Source organism: Molothrus ater, chromosome 2 (genome assembly GCF_012460135.2).
Source record: "Molothrus ater isolate BHLD 08-10-18 breed brown headed cowbird chromosome 2, BPBGC_Mater_1.1, whole genome shotgun sequence".
Lineage (NCBI taxonomy): Eukaryota > Metazoa > Chordata > Aves > Passeriformes > Icteridae > Molothrus > Molothrus ater.
The window spans coordinates 18044473-18061775 of NC_050479.2; the positions used below are offsets into that span (position 1 = coordinate 18044473).

The 17303-nt window shown below is 39.3% G+C and overlaps 1 protein-coding gene across 1 annotated transcript in view; it reads right to left on the reverse strand.

Annotated features, from left to right (window-relative positions):
- The window catches only part of MOSPD2 (motile sperm domain containing 2), a 32157-nt gene extending 15403 nt beyond the window's left edge, over positions 1-16754 (reverse strand). The window contains 7 exon segments of the mRNA XM_036380334.1: positions 1997-2024; positions 2026-2058; positions 4465-4619; positions 5809-5895; positions 7262-7417; positions 16396-16462; positions 16664-16754. Of these exon segments, the coding sequence (XP_036236227.1) occupies positions 1997-2024; positions 2026-2058; positions 4465-4619; positions 5809-5895; positions 7262-7417; positions 16396-16462; positions 16664-16672 (535 nt within the window). The 5' untranslated portion in view covers positions 16673-16754.
- Between the last annotated feature and the right edge of the window lie 549 nt (positions 16755-17303).

The window sequence follows — 17303 nt, forward strand, 5'->3', positions numbered from 1 at the left end:
CAGGAAATGTGTTTTTTGAGATGCTGTGTTTTTGGCCAATGGATATTCAGACTTTAATATTGGCATTTAACCTGACCATTGAGACATGGACACGCCTCTGAGAACACGGAGTTAAAAGCAGAGCTCTCCCCTGGGAGGGTCCTCTTGGGTTTCCGGCGGGAAAGAGTTCGGGTCTCTCCCCCGGCCCAGCTGCTGGCTGGGCAGGGGGAGGGGAAAGCCATGTGGCCGAGAGAGGTAGGCCTGAGCCCCGGGGTGGAAGGGTGGAAGAGAGAGAGAGAGACCGGGAGCCATCGGGCAGCCCCCCCCTGAGAGACACAGAGAGAGAGAGAGAGAGAGCCGCTGCCTGGGACTGTAACCTTGAAGCTTGATAAACATGGGCCTGCGCCGGCAGCACGGCTGGGACGGAGAAGGGGGGGGGGTTCAGCCAGCCACTTGTAAGAGCTTTTAACCCCTTTTTAGAGAATGAGAACTTTACAGATCATTGACCTCTCCTAGAAGATAGAGTAGAAGATGAAGAAAGAAATGGGCCAGTGTGAGAGAAGTCTGAGCGAGTGAGAGATAGTAAAAGAATAGAGAAGAATCCTAGTGGGAAGAGATGATGGAGTGGCTTTTGCTGGACTCTTTTTGTATAGCCATGGACAGAACCATGTTCCTTGTGATACAGAGACTGCATTCTAGGAGGAGGCAATGGCCTCAGAACCAAGAGAGTTCAGTGTTGGTGCCCCTCGGCCCCAGGGGGTGAAAAATATAGGGGGGACAGGTGTCCCAAAGGAGAGATTGTGGGGACAGGTGTCCCAAAAGAGAGACTGTGCCTTTTTTAGAACGAGACAGAGCATCCTTAAAAGACAACCCTAGAAGCAGTTTTAGTCCGTGTTCAGTAGTGAGAGCACTAGACATAGAAAAGAAGAAGTCACGACGGCAGATGTACTCCGGGCGGTGCCACGAGTGACACAGAAACACACGAGGCTTCAGCTGTGTTTCCAGGGGAAGCCCATGGTACAAGAAAGACTCCTCTCCTCTTGATGAACTGAAGATTGATTGTCTAAAAGGTAGTGCTAGACTGAAAGTTGGTGATTTGAAGAACAAATGTATTGAGTTAGAAATTTGGTGGGGGGAGGAGGAAATGCACTTGTAAAGTTTTCATTTTCCCTGTGTGTGTGTTCCTTTTTATCTGTAGTTGTAAAATAGTTAATAAAGTTCTAGTTCTTTTTCCCTAAGTAAGAGCCTGCTTTGCTTATTCCTAGTCACATCTCACAGCAGAAACCAGAAAAAAAGTATCTTCATAAAGGCACTGGCATTGTGCCAGTGTCAAACCATGACAATATTTGATCAAAGCTTTGAACTTTGATCTGCAAGCCAAAATTTAATATTCAGAGTTTAAGCAGTTGCTGTATGGAAGTTCAACATTCACAGCCATTTTCACCTAAAATCTACAACATATTTAAGATGAGCTAGCATAAACTATGCAGTGTTTGCCTATGCATCAAAAATCTAGCAGGCAAGTATGCAGAGTTTTCTAAGTGTGCACACAAAAATCATAATAAATAATTTTCAGAATAAACCATTGCTCCCCATAAATTTCTAGAGCCATTCTTTTCATTCTTTGACCATTCAAGACTCCTAAAGGATACAAACTATCAAAGTTTGTAAAGCTTCTACACAAGTAACAAGCAAAGTAAAACAGGTCAATTCTTTTCTATTATGAGTTTACAATAGTTCTTACTAAGTATAAACATATTAAGAACTATTACTTAGTAATAAACATTATTACTTCACAAAAAGACAGTTGATTTTTGATGAAAGTAAAGTTTATTCACAAAACAAAGTTGTACTGATTTCAGGACACGAATATCCTAACACTGTAACATTAATGTTTCATGAAGTTACCACAGAAAGCACCTGAAAAAACTCCTTATCTTCCCCATCTTCTGTCATAGTATGAAATGCTCTTGTTACACCACTCTACAATGCTTAATGCTTAATAAACAATACTTACTGAGGAAGTTTGGGTAATAATCTGTAAAAACAGTTGACAATAAACCGGACAAAATCCAAGTCCTAAATAAAAAAATAAAATTAAATTTAAAAAATCACAGCATAAATGCAAAGCAAGCCGAAACATTAAAAAGTACAGGTTTAGTTAAGGCATTTAATATAAAGCACAAGATAGATATTTTGTAGTCAACTATGATCAAATTTTACATACACTACAAATATCCTCAAAACACAATGCAAGGCTTTTTCCTCCATTAAACTGCTGCAGGATTGGGGTCATATTTCCCCTTACAATTACAGAAAGAAGTCAATAGACCTCTGATCACTGCAATAACTAAGATATCTAAACTATGCTGAGCATTAACAGGCTTAAGATGTGCAGGAAAGATACAAGAAAAAGAAACCTTTAGCAGTAGAGAAGCTTGACAGATGGAAGAATACTCAATATAATGAAATTTCCCTTCACTAATTATCCTACATACTGTTCAATATACTACTGCACTCAGTATTATACTTTCAAAGGAAAAAAAACAGGTTTCCTTTGAGGAGAATTTTTAGGTTTACTATTAGTTGGTGGCATGCAGAGAAACTGTGGGCAGAGACAGTGCTCAAAAGAGCTGCTTCTATACCACCCATTTTCAGGATGCTTCTATCCAATGAGCAACTGTACAGAAATAATACAGTCAGTCTCCTTTGCAAAATCCGGGTATAATGGAATTGCATTACACAGCAAGGAAGGGTTTTTATGAAACAGGTATAGAAATAAAGTAAGAGATACCTTGCCACAATAAGGTACTCAGGTGGGAAGCTTGCCATGAGTACTTTTCCCAGTCCTTTAAACAGAAATGACTGCTACTACTACTTTCAGAAACAGTACAGAGTGTTTCTGGCTGAGGATCCAAAGCCTGTCATAACAGTAACAATGGGGAAGGAGCTCCTAGGGTGATGTAAACACACTACCAAAACTTTTTTGGACAGAGTGAAAAAAAGCCCCCAAAAAATAACACTGTGTAAAGAGACCACTCACAACCTGAAAGCTTTTAAAGGGGCTTCAGTAACTAGAAACTAACTTGACATCTTTACAGGCAGAAGGCGGCCTCTAATAGAAGCATTTATCTCAACTGTCTATTGCTTGTACCAAATGCAATATCTTTCATTTAACAGAACAAACAATGATAGATTAGAATGATAAGAATCTCCATTAATCAAGATGCTGCTCTCTATTCTGCTGCCTATCCAAAAGCAGCACTATCAGATAGCAGAGGGATAGATCCATTATTTTGATGAAAGTCTGCAATTAGAAGTGCAGATTTACAGACTATTCAATAACTGCATCTATTTTAGTTACCTGAACTGGTGCAACAAGCCACGAGCTATCAGAATTATCTCCTGCATACTAGTGATAAAAGTGATATAGTAGATGTCCATAGCAACAGAACAAACAAATGAGGAAAGCTCTGGAAGAGAACTCAGAGATTCAAGTTCTTTTTCTGTTAGGATAGATTCATCAATCACTCCACATGGCTACAAACAGCCATTAAAAATATTCCTGTTCTGTGATAAACATACTAACTACAAAGCAAGACTGTACAATGGGACAGTTACAGACAGCACTTGCTGAGATTTTATCTCTGGGAGTCTCAAAGAAGTACGCTGCTTCAGGATATAATCCATAAAACCCAAATCAAGTCAGTCTTTCACATCAAGGAAATTATTACAGTCCTTTACTCTGCTAAGTAAAACTTTGGTTCCAGTATTATCTTTAGGAGCATGAACAGACAGCTCTCACTGTACAGGCAAGAGCACCAAGCTTGCAATACAGAATCACACCACATTTATTTGTCAAATTACCTCCCCATAAGCTGGTGGCCCTGTACTGCACAGCTGCAAGGTCCCAATGCAACATTATTAATCTTGCCTATGCCAGATATAGACAACCTTCTGGAACTGTGTTTGGGGATGGGTTTTTTTTTGCTTACATTAATTCTTACTATACCACCTACCACCAGACAAAAAAAGCACAGACACAAATTTCAGCCATTCCTGTAATAACAGGACAGTATGGCACTCTGTAAGAAAAATGTAATTATTCTATAGAAATACATTTTATTTTTTAACCTAGAGACAGCCTGTGAGAATTTCAGTTATTAAATTTAATAACTAAATTTACTAATTTTAGTTATTAAATTTAATTTAATAAGTATGTACTGATAGGCAAGATCTCAACCTTGCAATGTAAACTAGCTCAGCCACTAAACTAAAAGCAAGTTTTCAGCATGTTGCAGAAGACAAAATTTAATATGTAAAAAAAATTTTGGAAACTGCTTGTGTCATGGGAAAAAGCTCTATTTATCTCAATGACTGTTAAGTCATTTATGTGTCAATGACTGCATGGTGACTTCCTTTTTTCTTGTAACACAGGTTAAATAATTCCAAAAGCAATCAAGAATAGACAGTAACAATACTTACTATGTGACTGATTCCAGTTTCAGCCATGTCAAATACCACTGTCAAGGGCTTTCCATGATCTCTCTTGGCATAATGTTCTAACCAAAAAGCCACCAGTTTCTTTTTGTCAAGTTGCTGTTTAGGATCTCTTGTATGATGCTTCACTTTGAACCAAACTTGGACAAAAACACACACAAAAGTTGAAGGAAGGATCCAAGCAAACAGAAAACAACATCCAAATAACTAGAGGATGCACTGAAATGTATTAACACCTCGAGTTTGTGTTTAATATTTTTCCTGATTTTGTGACCACTGAACATCCAGAAAAACAACTGCACACCTCTTCACATACCCCACATTTCTCACTTTTTAATATAATTTTTTAGAAATTGAAAATACAAAGAATTATACCTCAGAAGAAACAATAAAGTGGAAAAGCACTTTTTGTGTATTTAAAGACTATTTACCTAGATTAGTATTTCATAATTTAAAATTAAATCACGTCGCCTTCAGACAATACTATGTTCAGCACATATTCTAAGTATTGCTGTAAAATTAATGTTTCCTTTTCTTCTTAGGTTTCCTACAGCACTGCACTGACTCCAGTCTGTTTCTAAACAGATCTTTCTAAAATAAAATTTAAAATTCCAGGAGGTGACCAACACTGTAGAACTGAAAGCCTAGTATATATGCTTCTGGAATAAAAAAAAAAAAAGAGTCATTCAGAGACTTGTTTTTCCATGAAAAAAAAAAAAAAAACCAACAGCCCACAGGCATAATTCAAAATAAAGACTTGATAAAAATGTCTGAATCCTAGTTAGTGATTATACAATAAGGGAGAAATTAAATATTCAGGGCAGTAATGTGAAGAATAGCTTCCATTTTTACTACCTTTACAGTATCTAAGTTATACAAGCCTGAAAATAACTTTAGATATGCGCAATATTCTTCTCCCTGAAACCTGGAAAGCTGTAGTAAAAACCAGATTTCTTCTCCATGTTTCATGTAAAGAAACAAATGTTTTTAAATAGAGCATGTTAGCTAGACTGTATTTCAAGGTGAAAAGAAACCCCTTTTCAAATACAGAACATACATGAAACTGTTATATTCTTGTTTGAGACACGTATGAATCTGAGGCTGCCCTGTGCAGGGTCAGGAGCTGGACTCCATCACCCTGCTGGGTCCCTTCCAAATCAGTGGATTCTATGATAAATATAAACTTTATAACTCAATTACCTTTTTAAGTAAAAACACTAGCCAATATATATCTATGTCTGTTCTTAAAATGCTTATTTTTCAAGAAGACAAAATGCTGGAAACAAACAATAATCAAAGGCAGAAAATAGTCTATTTTGTATAACTTACATAACTTATAGCCCTCTTTATCGTATCCATGCAGAAAGAGAGCACCAATTTCAAATAACCATTTTGGAAGGACAGATTCTGATAAGTCTGCAAAACCAAATGAAATATTATTTTAGTAATCAAGTAATCATATTAATAATCACATTGTAACTTAACAGAAGTCACTAAAATTGGAAAAGTCTAGCAAAAAAAAAAACAAAAACATCTTTATAAGCCACTTTCCAAGGCCTTTATTAAACTAATGCTAATAGTAAAGATTTCAAATTTTCTCAATATCTTGTTCTCATGCTACAGAGCAGAATCTATTTATGATGTAAGAATAACTGAAAAAATCTACAGAAAAAATACTGCAAATGTTTATTTTTTTCATATCTGAAACCTCCCCACCATGCTCTATCCTTCAGTGTGCAGTCCTGTAGATAGAGTTCACCTTCAAAATATTTTCACAGCACAGTGTGGGAACTCAGCACATCACTCTGTATGTCCAGAGTTACCAAGAGAACCCTTGGGGGGCTCAGAAATCCTGGAATGTTGCCAGGAGTGTCTGGTGGCTTGACTTCGATCCCTCTAGGGATGTGCCACTTGTTTGAGGACATGAAAGTCACTTGGGAGTGAATGGTGCAGGAATGATGTATTTACAGGGTGAAATACAGATTTTAGGGTTTTGGTACAGGGGGGTTATGGAGACAAGATGGAGGGATCAGGGCGTGTCTTGTCCTTCTTCCTTCTTCTTGTCATCCATTTTCTGTGGTGATGTTGGCACTTGGGGATTGGTCCATGGTGAAGGTGCACTTGCTAATATGGGTGAAAAGTATTGGGAAATAAAGGTAAATATCACGTACGTAGATTTTAGTATAAAAAGACACGACTGCCCCGTGGGTGGTCAGAGTGCCCTTGGCTGCCTTGCAGGTCAGACCTCTGCTGGGCAGAAAGAAAATTCTGTAGATAAGAAATAATAAACAATCTGAAGACAAAAAAACTGAAGAGTCCAGACTTGTCCTTTGAAGCACGGGCTGCCCCAGAACCACCCTACGCGTGTCTGGGCAGAGACAGACAGACGGCTGGACACACAAAAATGAGATCTTTAATGTACCAGACCAGTGCTATTACAATGAACAAGACAGCCCTGTTTGTTGTGAGGCTTTTTGTTATTTGCTTTTTTTTTAGAGCTCTATGATGCAAAGAGACAAAGCAAGAGATAGCTGCCTTCCTTCCTTCTCCTTAAACACCCCTTTAATGGACATTTGGAACCACAACAAAACCGAGACACTACTGGTCAACATAAAAAGCAATACTTTTTCTCCTTTTTTTCCTTTTTTGAAAGTTCTTGCTCAGCTCTCCATGGTACTTGCAAACCTTTAAAAGGTTATTAATGAAACTACATATAGAGGTCAGTGGTAGTTCAATAGGAAAGCAACACACACCTTCAAAACCACTGTATAACATAGCTTACCATTAACTGTATATTCTTTCCTCCACTGAAAGCTTTCATCAATCATCTTTAATGTATCATCCACAACATCATGACGCCAAATCAAGTAGTTTTCAACCCATTTATCATCTTGCTGAAGTCTCTCCACATCTCTAGAATCATATTTATCTGATTTATCTAGGAAATAAATAAGTTAGTGTCTATAGCATTTGCTACAGAAACATGCAGAGATTTATTAAGCTTATGTCTATAAGCATCCACTTGGTACATAGGATTTCTCTTGCAATTTCAAATTTAAGGAAACAAAGCACAGCACGATAAATTAATGAAAACCATTAATCTGCTGCAATGATATTTAGGGACACTACAACATTACTCTCACTAGAAAAATATTTTCAGTGATCCTTATGCAACAAAAAAAACCAAGGTGCATTTGGGACAGGTGTAATTGTTCTAAAACCAGTTTTGTGCAATTAACATGAAATAGTATATAGTATCAGAATCTGTGTACTGATGAATGTTCTCAAACTTAAAGGTATCAGCATGTTAGACCATAAAATGTCAGACAACAAACAAAATTCTTGGTTTTGAGCATGCACTATACATTATTGCATTAAACAAAATTGTTTTCTTTTTAAAAAATTACAGTCTACACTTGTTTTAAATTGTTACCCTACCCAAGAAAAACTACATACAATTCCAGAGTAGCACCAGAACCCCCAAGGCTTATTGTATCTTCTAGTATCACATTAGCAACATGGTAAGAGGCTTACATGCTTTTGGAAGTACTTCAGATGAAACAAGACTTACTGCTGCCCTGGGTTTTTTTATTTTTAAAGAGGAGAGTAAAACACAAATGCTAAATGGACCTAATTCTACTGTAGATACACTTAAACAAAAGCCTAGTTTTTAAATCAATGATCCTCTGTCTGAGAAATTGGTAAAAATAGAATGTAAATCAAGAGCCCATAATAGAAACAGGCTTCTGAAAGCAACAGACACTGATACACATCTCTGCTAACTAATAAAAAAACAAACTCAAACTATTCACTTAAATTCATGATTACCATGGAAAAAAATTAAGACTGTTAATAAAAGAGATTTAATTTTCACAAACTGGAAAGAACTGTTCCTCTGTCAATAGCAAACTGCCTTCAGAGCCATTTACAACTATCTAGAATGGTGATGGAATGGCTTGGCAATGTGTATTTCAGTCAGACAACTCTGAGGAAGGGGTTAAGAAAAAGACACCACTAAATTCTGCTAATATTTGTTGTTTTACTGGCCTACATGCAAAAACATGATCTATTTCACTTGTCTTTCAATTTATATCAGTCAATATAACTGCAAGAGTATATCAATTTAAATGTGTCCATTCACTAAATTGTAGTTGCACTTCCCAATGCATCTCTTCATATCTGCTTCTCACATATATCATCTACCGTGTTCCCTTCTTCATTAGGCTTCAAATTTCTCCCTCCCTTAATCCCACACTCCACTACTTTACTTTGTTCCTTAGATAACCCTAGAATTTCATCCCACTTTCCTTAATCTTAGTCCCCTACTTTCTCCTCTGCCCAAAAGCCTCTAATCCACTAAAATCTTTTTAACTATTGAAGTTCCTTTTCTCATCATCTCCATACTTGCACTGGACAGCTGATTTCCTATATTCTGAGCCCAGTGAAGTGATCACTCAGCACCAAAATGAAGTATTTAACTTCTCTGTGGCTCTAGAGGAACCACAGATGAACTGCAAAAACCCTGGGAGTGAAATTTTGTAGTCTCAACTGCTCATTTGAAATTTGTAATTCCCCCAATGATTTAGGAAGTTTTGTCTAAGAAAAGCTAGCAGTACTTAGTTTCAAGTTAACTACTTCATTTCACTTTGGTTTGATAAACTCTAACACACACTGGCTTCCAGCTATGACTGACTGCAGTTAATCAGCCAAGTACTTTGCTGAAATCAGTCCCATGTGTACCTTATATAAATAAGGGATTAGGGTACTCTGTAATTAAACAGAAAACCCACCACCAGGTAAAAACTAACATGATAACATTTCACACCACTTTTTGAGGCTCTCTTTGCTTTCAGTATCTGTCTGAGAGCACAACTGTCAAAATGAGAGAATTGTGCACCTTGTATTAAACTATAATTTAAAACCATTGACATACCATTACATGGAACAAACCTCAGAACACATTTCTCAGCCACTAACAAGTTTCCCCAAACTCTGAACTTAGAGAATATTTTTAAGAACAGACATTTATATTTGTGAGTATTTTAAGAAAATGAAAGTGAAAGAGAAACAGAGAACATGTTTAATCCAAACTTCCAACATCAATGGAAAGCAAGCTGCATTCAGTGATTAGGATAGTTGAAAAAGCATCTTTCCCTCTCTTCTGTAACTAAGTGCTCAACAAGACACATATAATCTGAATTTACATATATACTACAATATACCCTAAAACCAGGGGAAACAACTATTCAAGTTCTACATCCACAAGCACTTGCAGAAAGCCAGTATTTGAATCAGGTTATGATTGACAGAACAACAGTACTGAGTACTAAATACTGTATGACTTTTACCTGCTTGATCCAATTCTTGCCACAAAATGAGTAAAATTTAGAATGAGAATGTGAATCCAAAATAAAGGTGTTTTATGTCACACACAAAAAGCAGAGCGATATAAAATTGATGGAGGCCTTCCAAGAACCCAGTGACTGAAAATGTGTCAGTTCAGAGGAGGAATTCCTCTTCAAATCTGTACATGCCATATATTCTACAGACATCTGGAAACTTGTTTTCAAAATATACTGTGAAATAATCAGAATGTTTCTAATTTTAAATCATTCATGGAACACTTGGGTGCAGCTACTGTATTATTAGAAACTTCTGGAGTTTAATGAGAATTAGTTGAAATAAAATAAGAACTTTGGGATTCTCAAAAAATTTTAAATACATCCTGCACAACAACTAAGAGGCCAAAAAAGAAACAGTATTTGAGGGGCACCCAAATGGAAATTCAGGTGGAACTATGTCTGAGGTAGGTTACTTCCATTTAATCTCCAAGCCTACCCATTTAGATACTGGTAACCATATACTGATGCCTTTCTCAAAGGAGAATTGGGTGCTTGCTTCTTCACACTTGCAGGACTGCCACTAGGACAATGAGACACTAAGTTCAGTCACCCTCAGCTCAGGAAGAGAGACAGCTCTGTAACTGAGTCCATAATGAACAGAATTTTAGAAGGTATTTGGAACACACAGCACTCACCCCAAAGGTAACACAAGGAACAGCACTACCAGATGTTTCTGTTCAGAAAGGGCTTCTGAAAACCACATGTGTAGCAGCAGTGCCAGATTTTTGTGTAACATTTCATAGTCCAGAGGCTTGGAAACCTGGTTGCTCCCTCAGTCCAAGACACTCAAACCTTCCTGTATCATAGAATAGTTCCATAGCCCATGGAAGAGGCAAAACTGGGATGCTGCAATATTTTTCCATTGACCCTGGAAGCTGTAGTAATTAAGCAAGATTCAGATCCAAAAAAAGCAAGAAAAAACATAATCTGACAAATTATACATTCCACATAAGGGAGTGGCAGTAGCAAGGAGATGTGGCCATTATTAACCCTCTTTATTCCTTTAGCTGAAAGCTCTTCAAGAAAATCTGAGTGAATAAAACTGACCAGGTATTTAACCTTATTTTGAAAATAGTTTGTTAAAGTCACTTTCATTTTCTCATTGGGCATTTGAAGTCAAGAGAAAAGAAGACAAAAGCTGTTTGAACAGTAACTTCTTATATTACTTGTATTACTTGCCTTCCTTTTTTTTTTTTTTGCTTTAGTGAGGACTTCTGTCCTTTCCATGAGCACATTCTGCCCTTCTAAAAGTTGTCTTCTTCAAGCTGAGAAGCTTCCAGTGAAACTCTACCACTTAATTAATGTGTTTCAACATAAAGAATCTTCTGTAATACCAGACAACAGCTCTGAAAACTGCAGAATTACATAAAACTAAATGCACACAAATTTCACTGCAATACTTTCACTAGAAGATTTCATTAAGTTTTCTGAGGCACAAATTGCAAAATCCCTTTTCTTTGTTACTCTTTTTTTCAATGCCATATAATTTCCATGTCAGGAGCCCCTGGAGCACATCCAGTGGAAGGCTGCAAACAAGATTAAGGGACTGGAGCACCTCTCTAATGAGAACAGGCTGAGAGAGCTGGGCCTCTTCAGCCTTGAGAAGAGATGAGTGAGAGGAGACCTCATCAATGTCTGTCAGAATCTGCAGGGTGGTGGAAGAGGATGGGCCCAGGCTCTTCTCAGTGGTGCCCAGCAAGAGGGCAAGAGACAATGGCTGAGACAGATGTCCAGGAAGTTCCTCCTGAGTATGAGGGAGAACTTCTACACAGTGTGTGACTGAGCCCTGCAACAGATTGCCCAGAGAGGGTGTGGAGTCATCCAAGGACTGTCTGCATGCAAACCTGTGCCCTGTGCTCCAGGATGACCCTGCTTGAACAGGCTGGACCAGACAAGCCACTATGGTCTCTTCCAACTTGACCTGTTCTGTGATTACCAGGAGAACAGTGCTGTGCTGCTGGGTTTTCTTCTAGTGTTTATGCTTTAGGAAAAATAATACAAATTTGAGAATATTCAGCAGGAATATAGAATAACTACAGGACTCAAAACTAGGCAGCACAGCTGAGTCACGCACTGAATTAATCCAGAGGAGTTCAGAATTAAAAACCTGAATGACCTCTCCCTTCAGAAAAAACTCTTATCCAGAAAAGTAGTGTTAACAGAACAAGCCATACATAAACCTAAGTAGGGACAGCACCTGCATATCTTTTAATAGAGAACAAACCCAAAAACTTTATTGTACAAAGCAGAGAAAAAAAGCAACTTAGAAAAGTATGTCAAGTGTTACTTTACACAAAGAGACTCAATTTAACTACTGTCTTAAAGCTATTCCAGACAAGAATTCTTGGTCTAAAATGGTCACAATCATGTCTCTGACTTTGGCTACAAAGAGGAAACCCATTTTAATTGACTGTTGATGCCAAACATTAAACTAAGTACTGTAACAACTCAGGTATGTGCCTTCAGTTGCTGCATGAGAAAATCAGCAAGACTAGAAACTATTTAAGAAGGTCAGTAGCCATAAAGGGACAGGGACAAAGATCAAACCAAACACTATTTCCATTCAATAAGGAATTATTTCAATAACCTCAAGCAGCAATAGACAAATAAAATTTCTGTATTCACAAAGTGAAACAAACTTTTAGCAAAGCTGAGCACTGTCAGTGACAATAAAGACTGCTTTCAATAAAATGCTCAATCATTAATGTTACAGAGCCTTCCAAGAAAGTATGTTTCCCATCTTATTCTTCCACCAGTCTCAGCCTGAAAGCTAAGAACCAGGGGAAACAAACTTTTCAGAGCATAAGAAGACATGCAGGTATGCAAAACATTACTTTAAGAGTCTTCTACAATAGTCTTATCACTGATTTTTTACCCTTTTTTAAAGGTGTCCCATATGTCTAAAAATTTATTTGCAATCAGCTCATATGATTAACAAAACACCTTTGCTACTGGCTTAAAGAAGGTCATGGTGAAATTTATTCCTTTAAATTGGAAGGATGTGAAACCTCTCTTGCAAAATGTTTTCGAAAATTAAGATTTGCCTAAAGGAGAAACGAAAAGGATGTAAGTGGGGAGGGCCAGGAAATAACAGGCAATTAGAAACAGTTAATATACAAAACAAAATATGAAGAAAACTAGTTTACTGAAAAAAAAAAAATCAAACAAGACTTGATTATAAATCATTTCCACTGCAACATTAAAATAGAAAGTAAGAGCCCAGAAATAAAAGCTAATTTTAGAAATCCTCTAAGGAATGGAAAGTCACTATAGAAAAAGACATGCTTGTTTGCTAGAAAACATTGTTAGTGCCAGTCAGTGCTAGAAAAAAAATTCTTTTGTTTTTATTGTTCCTTTCACCAGTAAAATCATTTACATCACCAACTCTCACAAAGACTCTAAACAGGCAAAACGAAAATTAGGCCCAAAACCAGTGAAGACAAAGTGCTGTCTGCCCACCACATCAGACAGTGCTTGCCAGTCTATTGGGCTAACAGGGGCACTATTGGAGATAAACCTTTTAAATACAAGGGTTTCATTATTGGGACATACATTCCTCACAAGAGCTGAAGCTGTCTTTGGAATCCAGCTAGAAAGTTAACTGAGGAAAAAACCACGACAAGATTTCAGTTAATAATAAATACTGTTTTGCAGATAAGATCCAACAGTGGCCAAGCTTTCCTTCTAGAACACTTCAATGGCCAAATTAGCTGAATAACTTCAGCAAGAAAGTTCTCCTACAAATTTTGGGAAAATGAACCAGTAAAGTTCTCTGATACTTTCACACTGTATCTGGCTATCAAAAGCATCTTCTTATTTTGCCACATGAGTGTAACAACTGTATCATTCAAAAAAACAGATTTATAGTGCTTTCAGTTGCTGAACAGAACTTTTCCCACCTAACCTTGAAAACTATCCATATTATAATAATTATAATACATGTAGGAAAATTTGACTTTTCCGAATCAGCTATATATTTTTGCAGATCCTACTTTAATCTAAAGATTATATTCTGCCAATAAATAATTTCAATGAAACAGCAAGATTTCAAAGACCCTCTACTTTTGCTATGAAATGAAAATTTAAACATTACTGTAAAGGCCATCACAGCACTTTTGACCATTGCCAAATCTTCCTGCATGAGGAAGGGCAGGAGGGAAGCTAGTAACTATGAGTTACAGAATATGGAAGAATCACTTCATCTTTGATGATCAGAATTACTGTGTTTCTAGAATAACCAGTTACATTGTTTTCCCCAGAGGGAAAACAAAACAGTGGCAGCTGCAACCTCCAGAAAAAAAAAAAAAAACCAACAACAACAACAAAAAAAAAAAAAAAAAAAAAAAAAAAAAAACCAACCAAAAACAAAAAAAAAAAAAAAAAACCCAAACAAACAAACAAAAAAACCCCAAACCAAAACAAAAAACTTTTCCCCAACTTTAATACCTGCAGTTCACATGTAAACAGAATAAAGTTTGCTCTGTAGAGGCCCACAATTCTATAACCACACTAAACTCCACAGGAAGGATCAGCTTCTCAGTGTAGCCTGACAGTGCCCTTAGTTCTGAAAGCAGACTAAAATTCCTGGGTATCAAGCAATCATTTGCACCCTTACACCCAAAGTCACAGGTTTGAGGGTGTCTGCATACATGCAGCCCCACATTCCTTTGATTAAGAAGCATAAAAGAATATGTTATAGAACACACAGAGTAAAGGCTGATAGACCAGTACGAAATTAAAATCCTGTGGTTTTCACTCTTGATTGTGGTCATGAGAACATTAATTTGCTTGTGGCATTCCTAAATTTGTTTCAGAATCTTAACAACACAAACTCAAAAAAGTCTTAATCCTATTTTCTTGAAAGGGCCAAGAGCCTCAAACCATGACCCAAAAATGGGCTTACTGAGAAACAGTGTTCAAAATTCTGCAAATAGGATTACAGCTTACCTTGCAACAGTATTCAGTTATTTAATGGCTGCATTAACCAGCCCAACAGAGACATCATTACAACTAGAGAAACTTGTGGAATTCCAAGATTTTAAGCAGCAGATCAACTGAAAGAGTAACATCCCTTTTCCACAACCACTGTTGAGCAGTCCTAGACTTTCTGAAATAATTATTTATGAGTGTGACTCTGGGATAATAGAATACAAAGCAAGTTCAATCACCTACCATATGAAAATATACATTAATTGAAAACATTAAGAGACAGAAAAACTTAGACTTTAAGATGAGCCTCTACTCACTCAAGCCTGAGTTTTACAAAGATATCTTTATTCACTTAGAAATATCAAATGGTAAAATAAGCTCCTCTACTTCAAGACTTTCTAACAAATTTTGTCATCAGAAATAAAGGTCATTTCTAACCAAGACCAAAGTAGTCTCCTTTATGAAAGTTAGCTGAGCAACCATATGAGACTAAGTTGTACTACCCTCAAGACCTTCAAAGTTTTCCACTACAATGAAGAAGCATATAACCCTTACATAGAAGTGATAGATAGCAAGGTAACCTCAATAGTTCTGATCAGAAACATCAAAGCAAGGCATTTGTTTGCAGAACTGAGGCTCATATTAAAGGAGATGCAGGCAACACAACTACTGGACTTTTACTGTATTTGCACTAAAAATTGCATAGAGGCATGTTTTTAGTAGAAAGTCTCTAGATAGTCACAATGAAACAGCCTATCTACTACAATTGTTAGCATACTCTACATTCCTCCAACAGAAGCAATACAAATCAACCTTGAAATAAAAGGAAACCACTCTAGGCTTACCCCAGTCTTCCCTCTCCCCTAGGAATCCCCAGCATCTCCTGGCCTTCATTTACAAATTCAAATGCACCACCACTTAAGAACCGAGTTGGACATGCAGCATGACCTTAATTACAGCCTGCATGAAATTCAAGTGCAAGTTACTCCAGAAAAACAACTCTTCCTTTGACAGACTCAGTGAGGTCAGAATGCCTCCATTCCCCCTTCCCTGACGTGTTTTATGCCCAAAGAACACCAGGCACAGCAATGTCCCAGGCCACACTCTCCAGCCAACCAAACACGCTGTAAGAGAAAGGGACCAAGAGCTTTGCCCCATCACATCCTGCACCCCAAAAGAGAGACCCAGCACCGAGAGCCAGCACAGAAACCTGCTGAGCATCGCACCCTTCCATGGACTCAGACACCCCAACGGCACCAGGGCAAGTTCATGTTGGACATGAGGAAGAAATTCCTAACACAAAGAGCAATTAGGTATTTGCACGGGCTGCCCAAGGAGGTAGCAGAGCCACGGTCCCTGGAGGTGTTTAAGGAAAGACTGGATGTGGCACTCAGGGCCGTGGGCTGGCTGACAGGTGCTCAGTCACAGGTTGGCCTCGAACACCTCGGAGGCCTTTTCCGACCCAGTAGATTCTGTGAAAAGGCACAGACGTTCCCAGACCTGGGAAAGCAGGATACCCGGAGCCCCGAGAGGGAAAGTGACAGCGGACAAGCCCCAGAGCCCGCACCCACCGCTCCCCGCTCACCTGGCAGGTACTCCGCCTCGAAACGCCGCCGGGTCTCGCTTATCAGAGCCCCCTTATCCTGCCGCTGCTGAAAGGAAACACGGAACAGGAGGGCCGTGAAAGGAACGGGAAGGCCGGGGCCCCAGACAGCCCCAGACCCTCACCTGTACGGCAGGGCCCAGCCGCCCGCCCCGCCAAACCACCAACCCCGAGCGGCTGCGGGCAGCGGCTGGGGAGAGAACAGCCGTCAGGAAGGCAGAAGCAAGGGGACAGGGGCGCAGGCACTCACCTCAGCCATGATCCAGCGGGTCCACCCGCGCCGCCCGCACTGAGGCAGCTCCGGCAGCGCGAGGAGCGGCGGGAAAAGGGGATGGAGCGGCGCCCGGGGGGCGGGGCCTCAGGGAGAGCCGTGCCCGGCAGGCCCCGCCCCTAGCGGTGGCCCCGCCCCCGCCCGCGCTCCCGTCATGCTCCCCGCGGCGGGAGCTTCGGAGCGGCCCCGCCGGCCGGGATCCGCAGTACGGCTCGGAGAGGCCCCGCCGGCCGGGAACGGCCCCGAGCGGCCCCGCTGGCAGGGAGCCCGTGGTCACTGCCCTTGTCTGTACCCGGTATCTGCGGGAGCGGGAGGTATCGCGGCCTGAGCGGTCGCTGCGGGTCCTGCAGGTTGAGTGAAGCTCGGTGAGACGGCTGCGGGTTCCCTCGGGGTCCCCAGGGCCTTCTCGGGGCGAGGAGGGAGGGAGGGAGGGAGGGAGGGAGTCTGCTTGGCCGCAAAATGACTGGATGGTTCTTCAGAGAACTTTCTCCTTCGAGGCCTTATAATTTTACCAAAAAATAAGTTATAGCTATTAACAAGCACTACGCCTTAGAGAAGGTTCTTTAATTTCAGAACTCAAAGCACAGTTACTTTCCAGTCTGCGGAAAGTAGACTATTT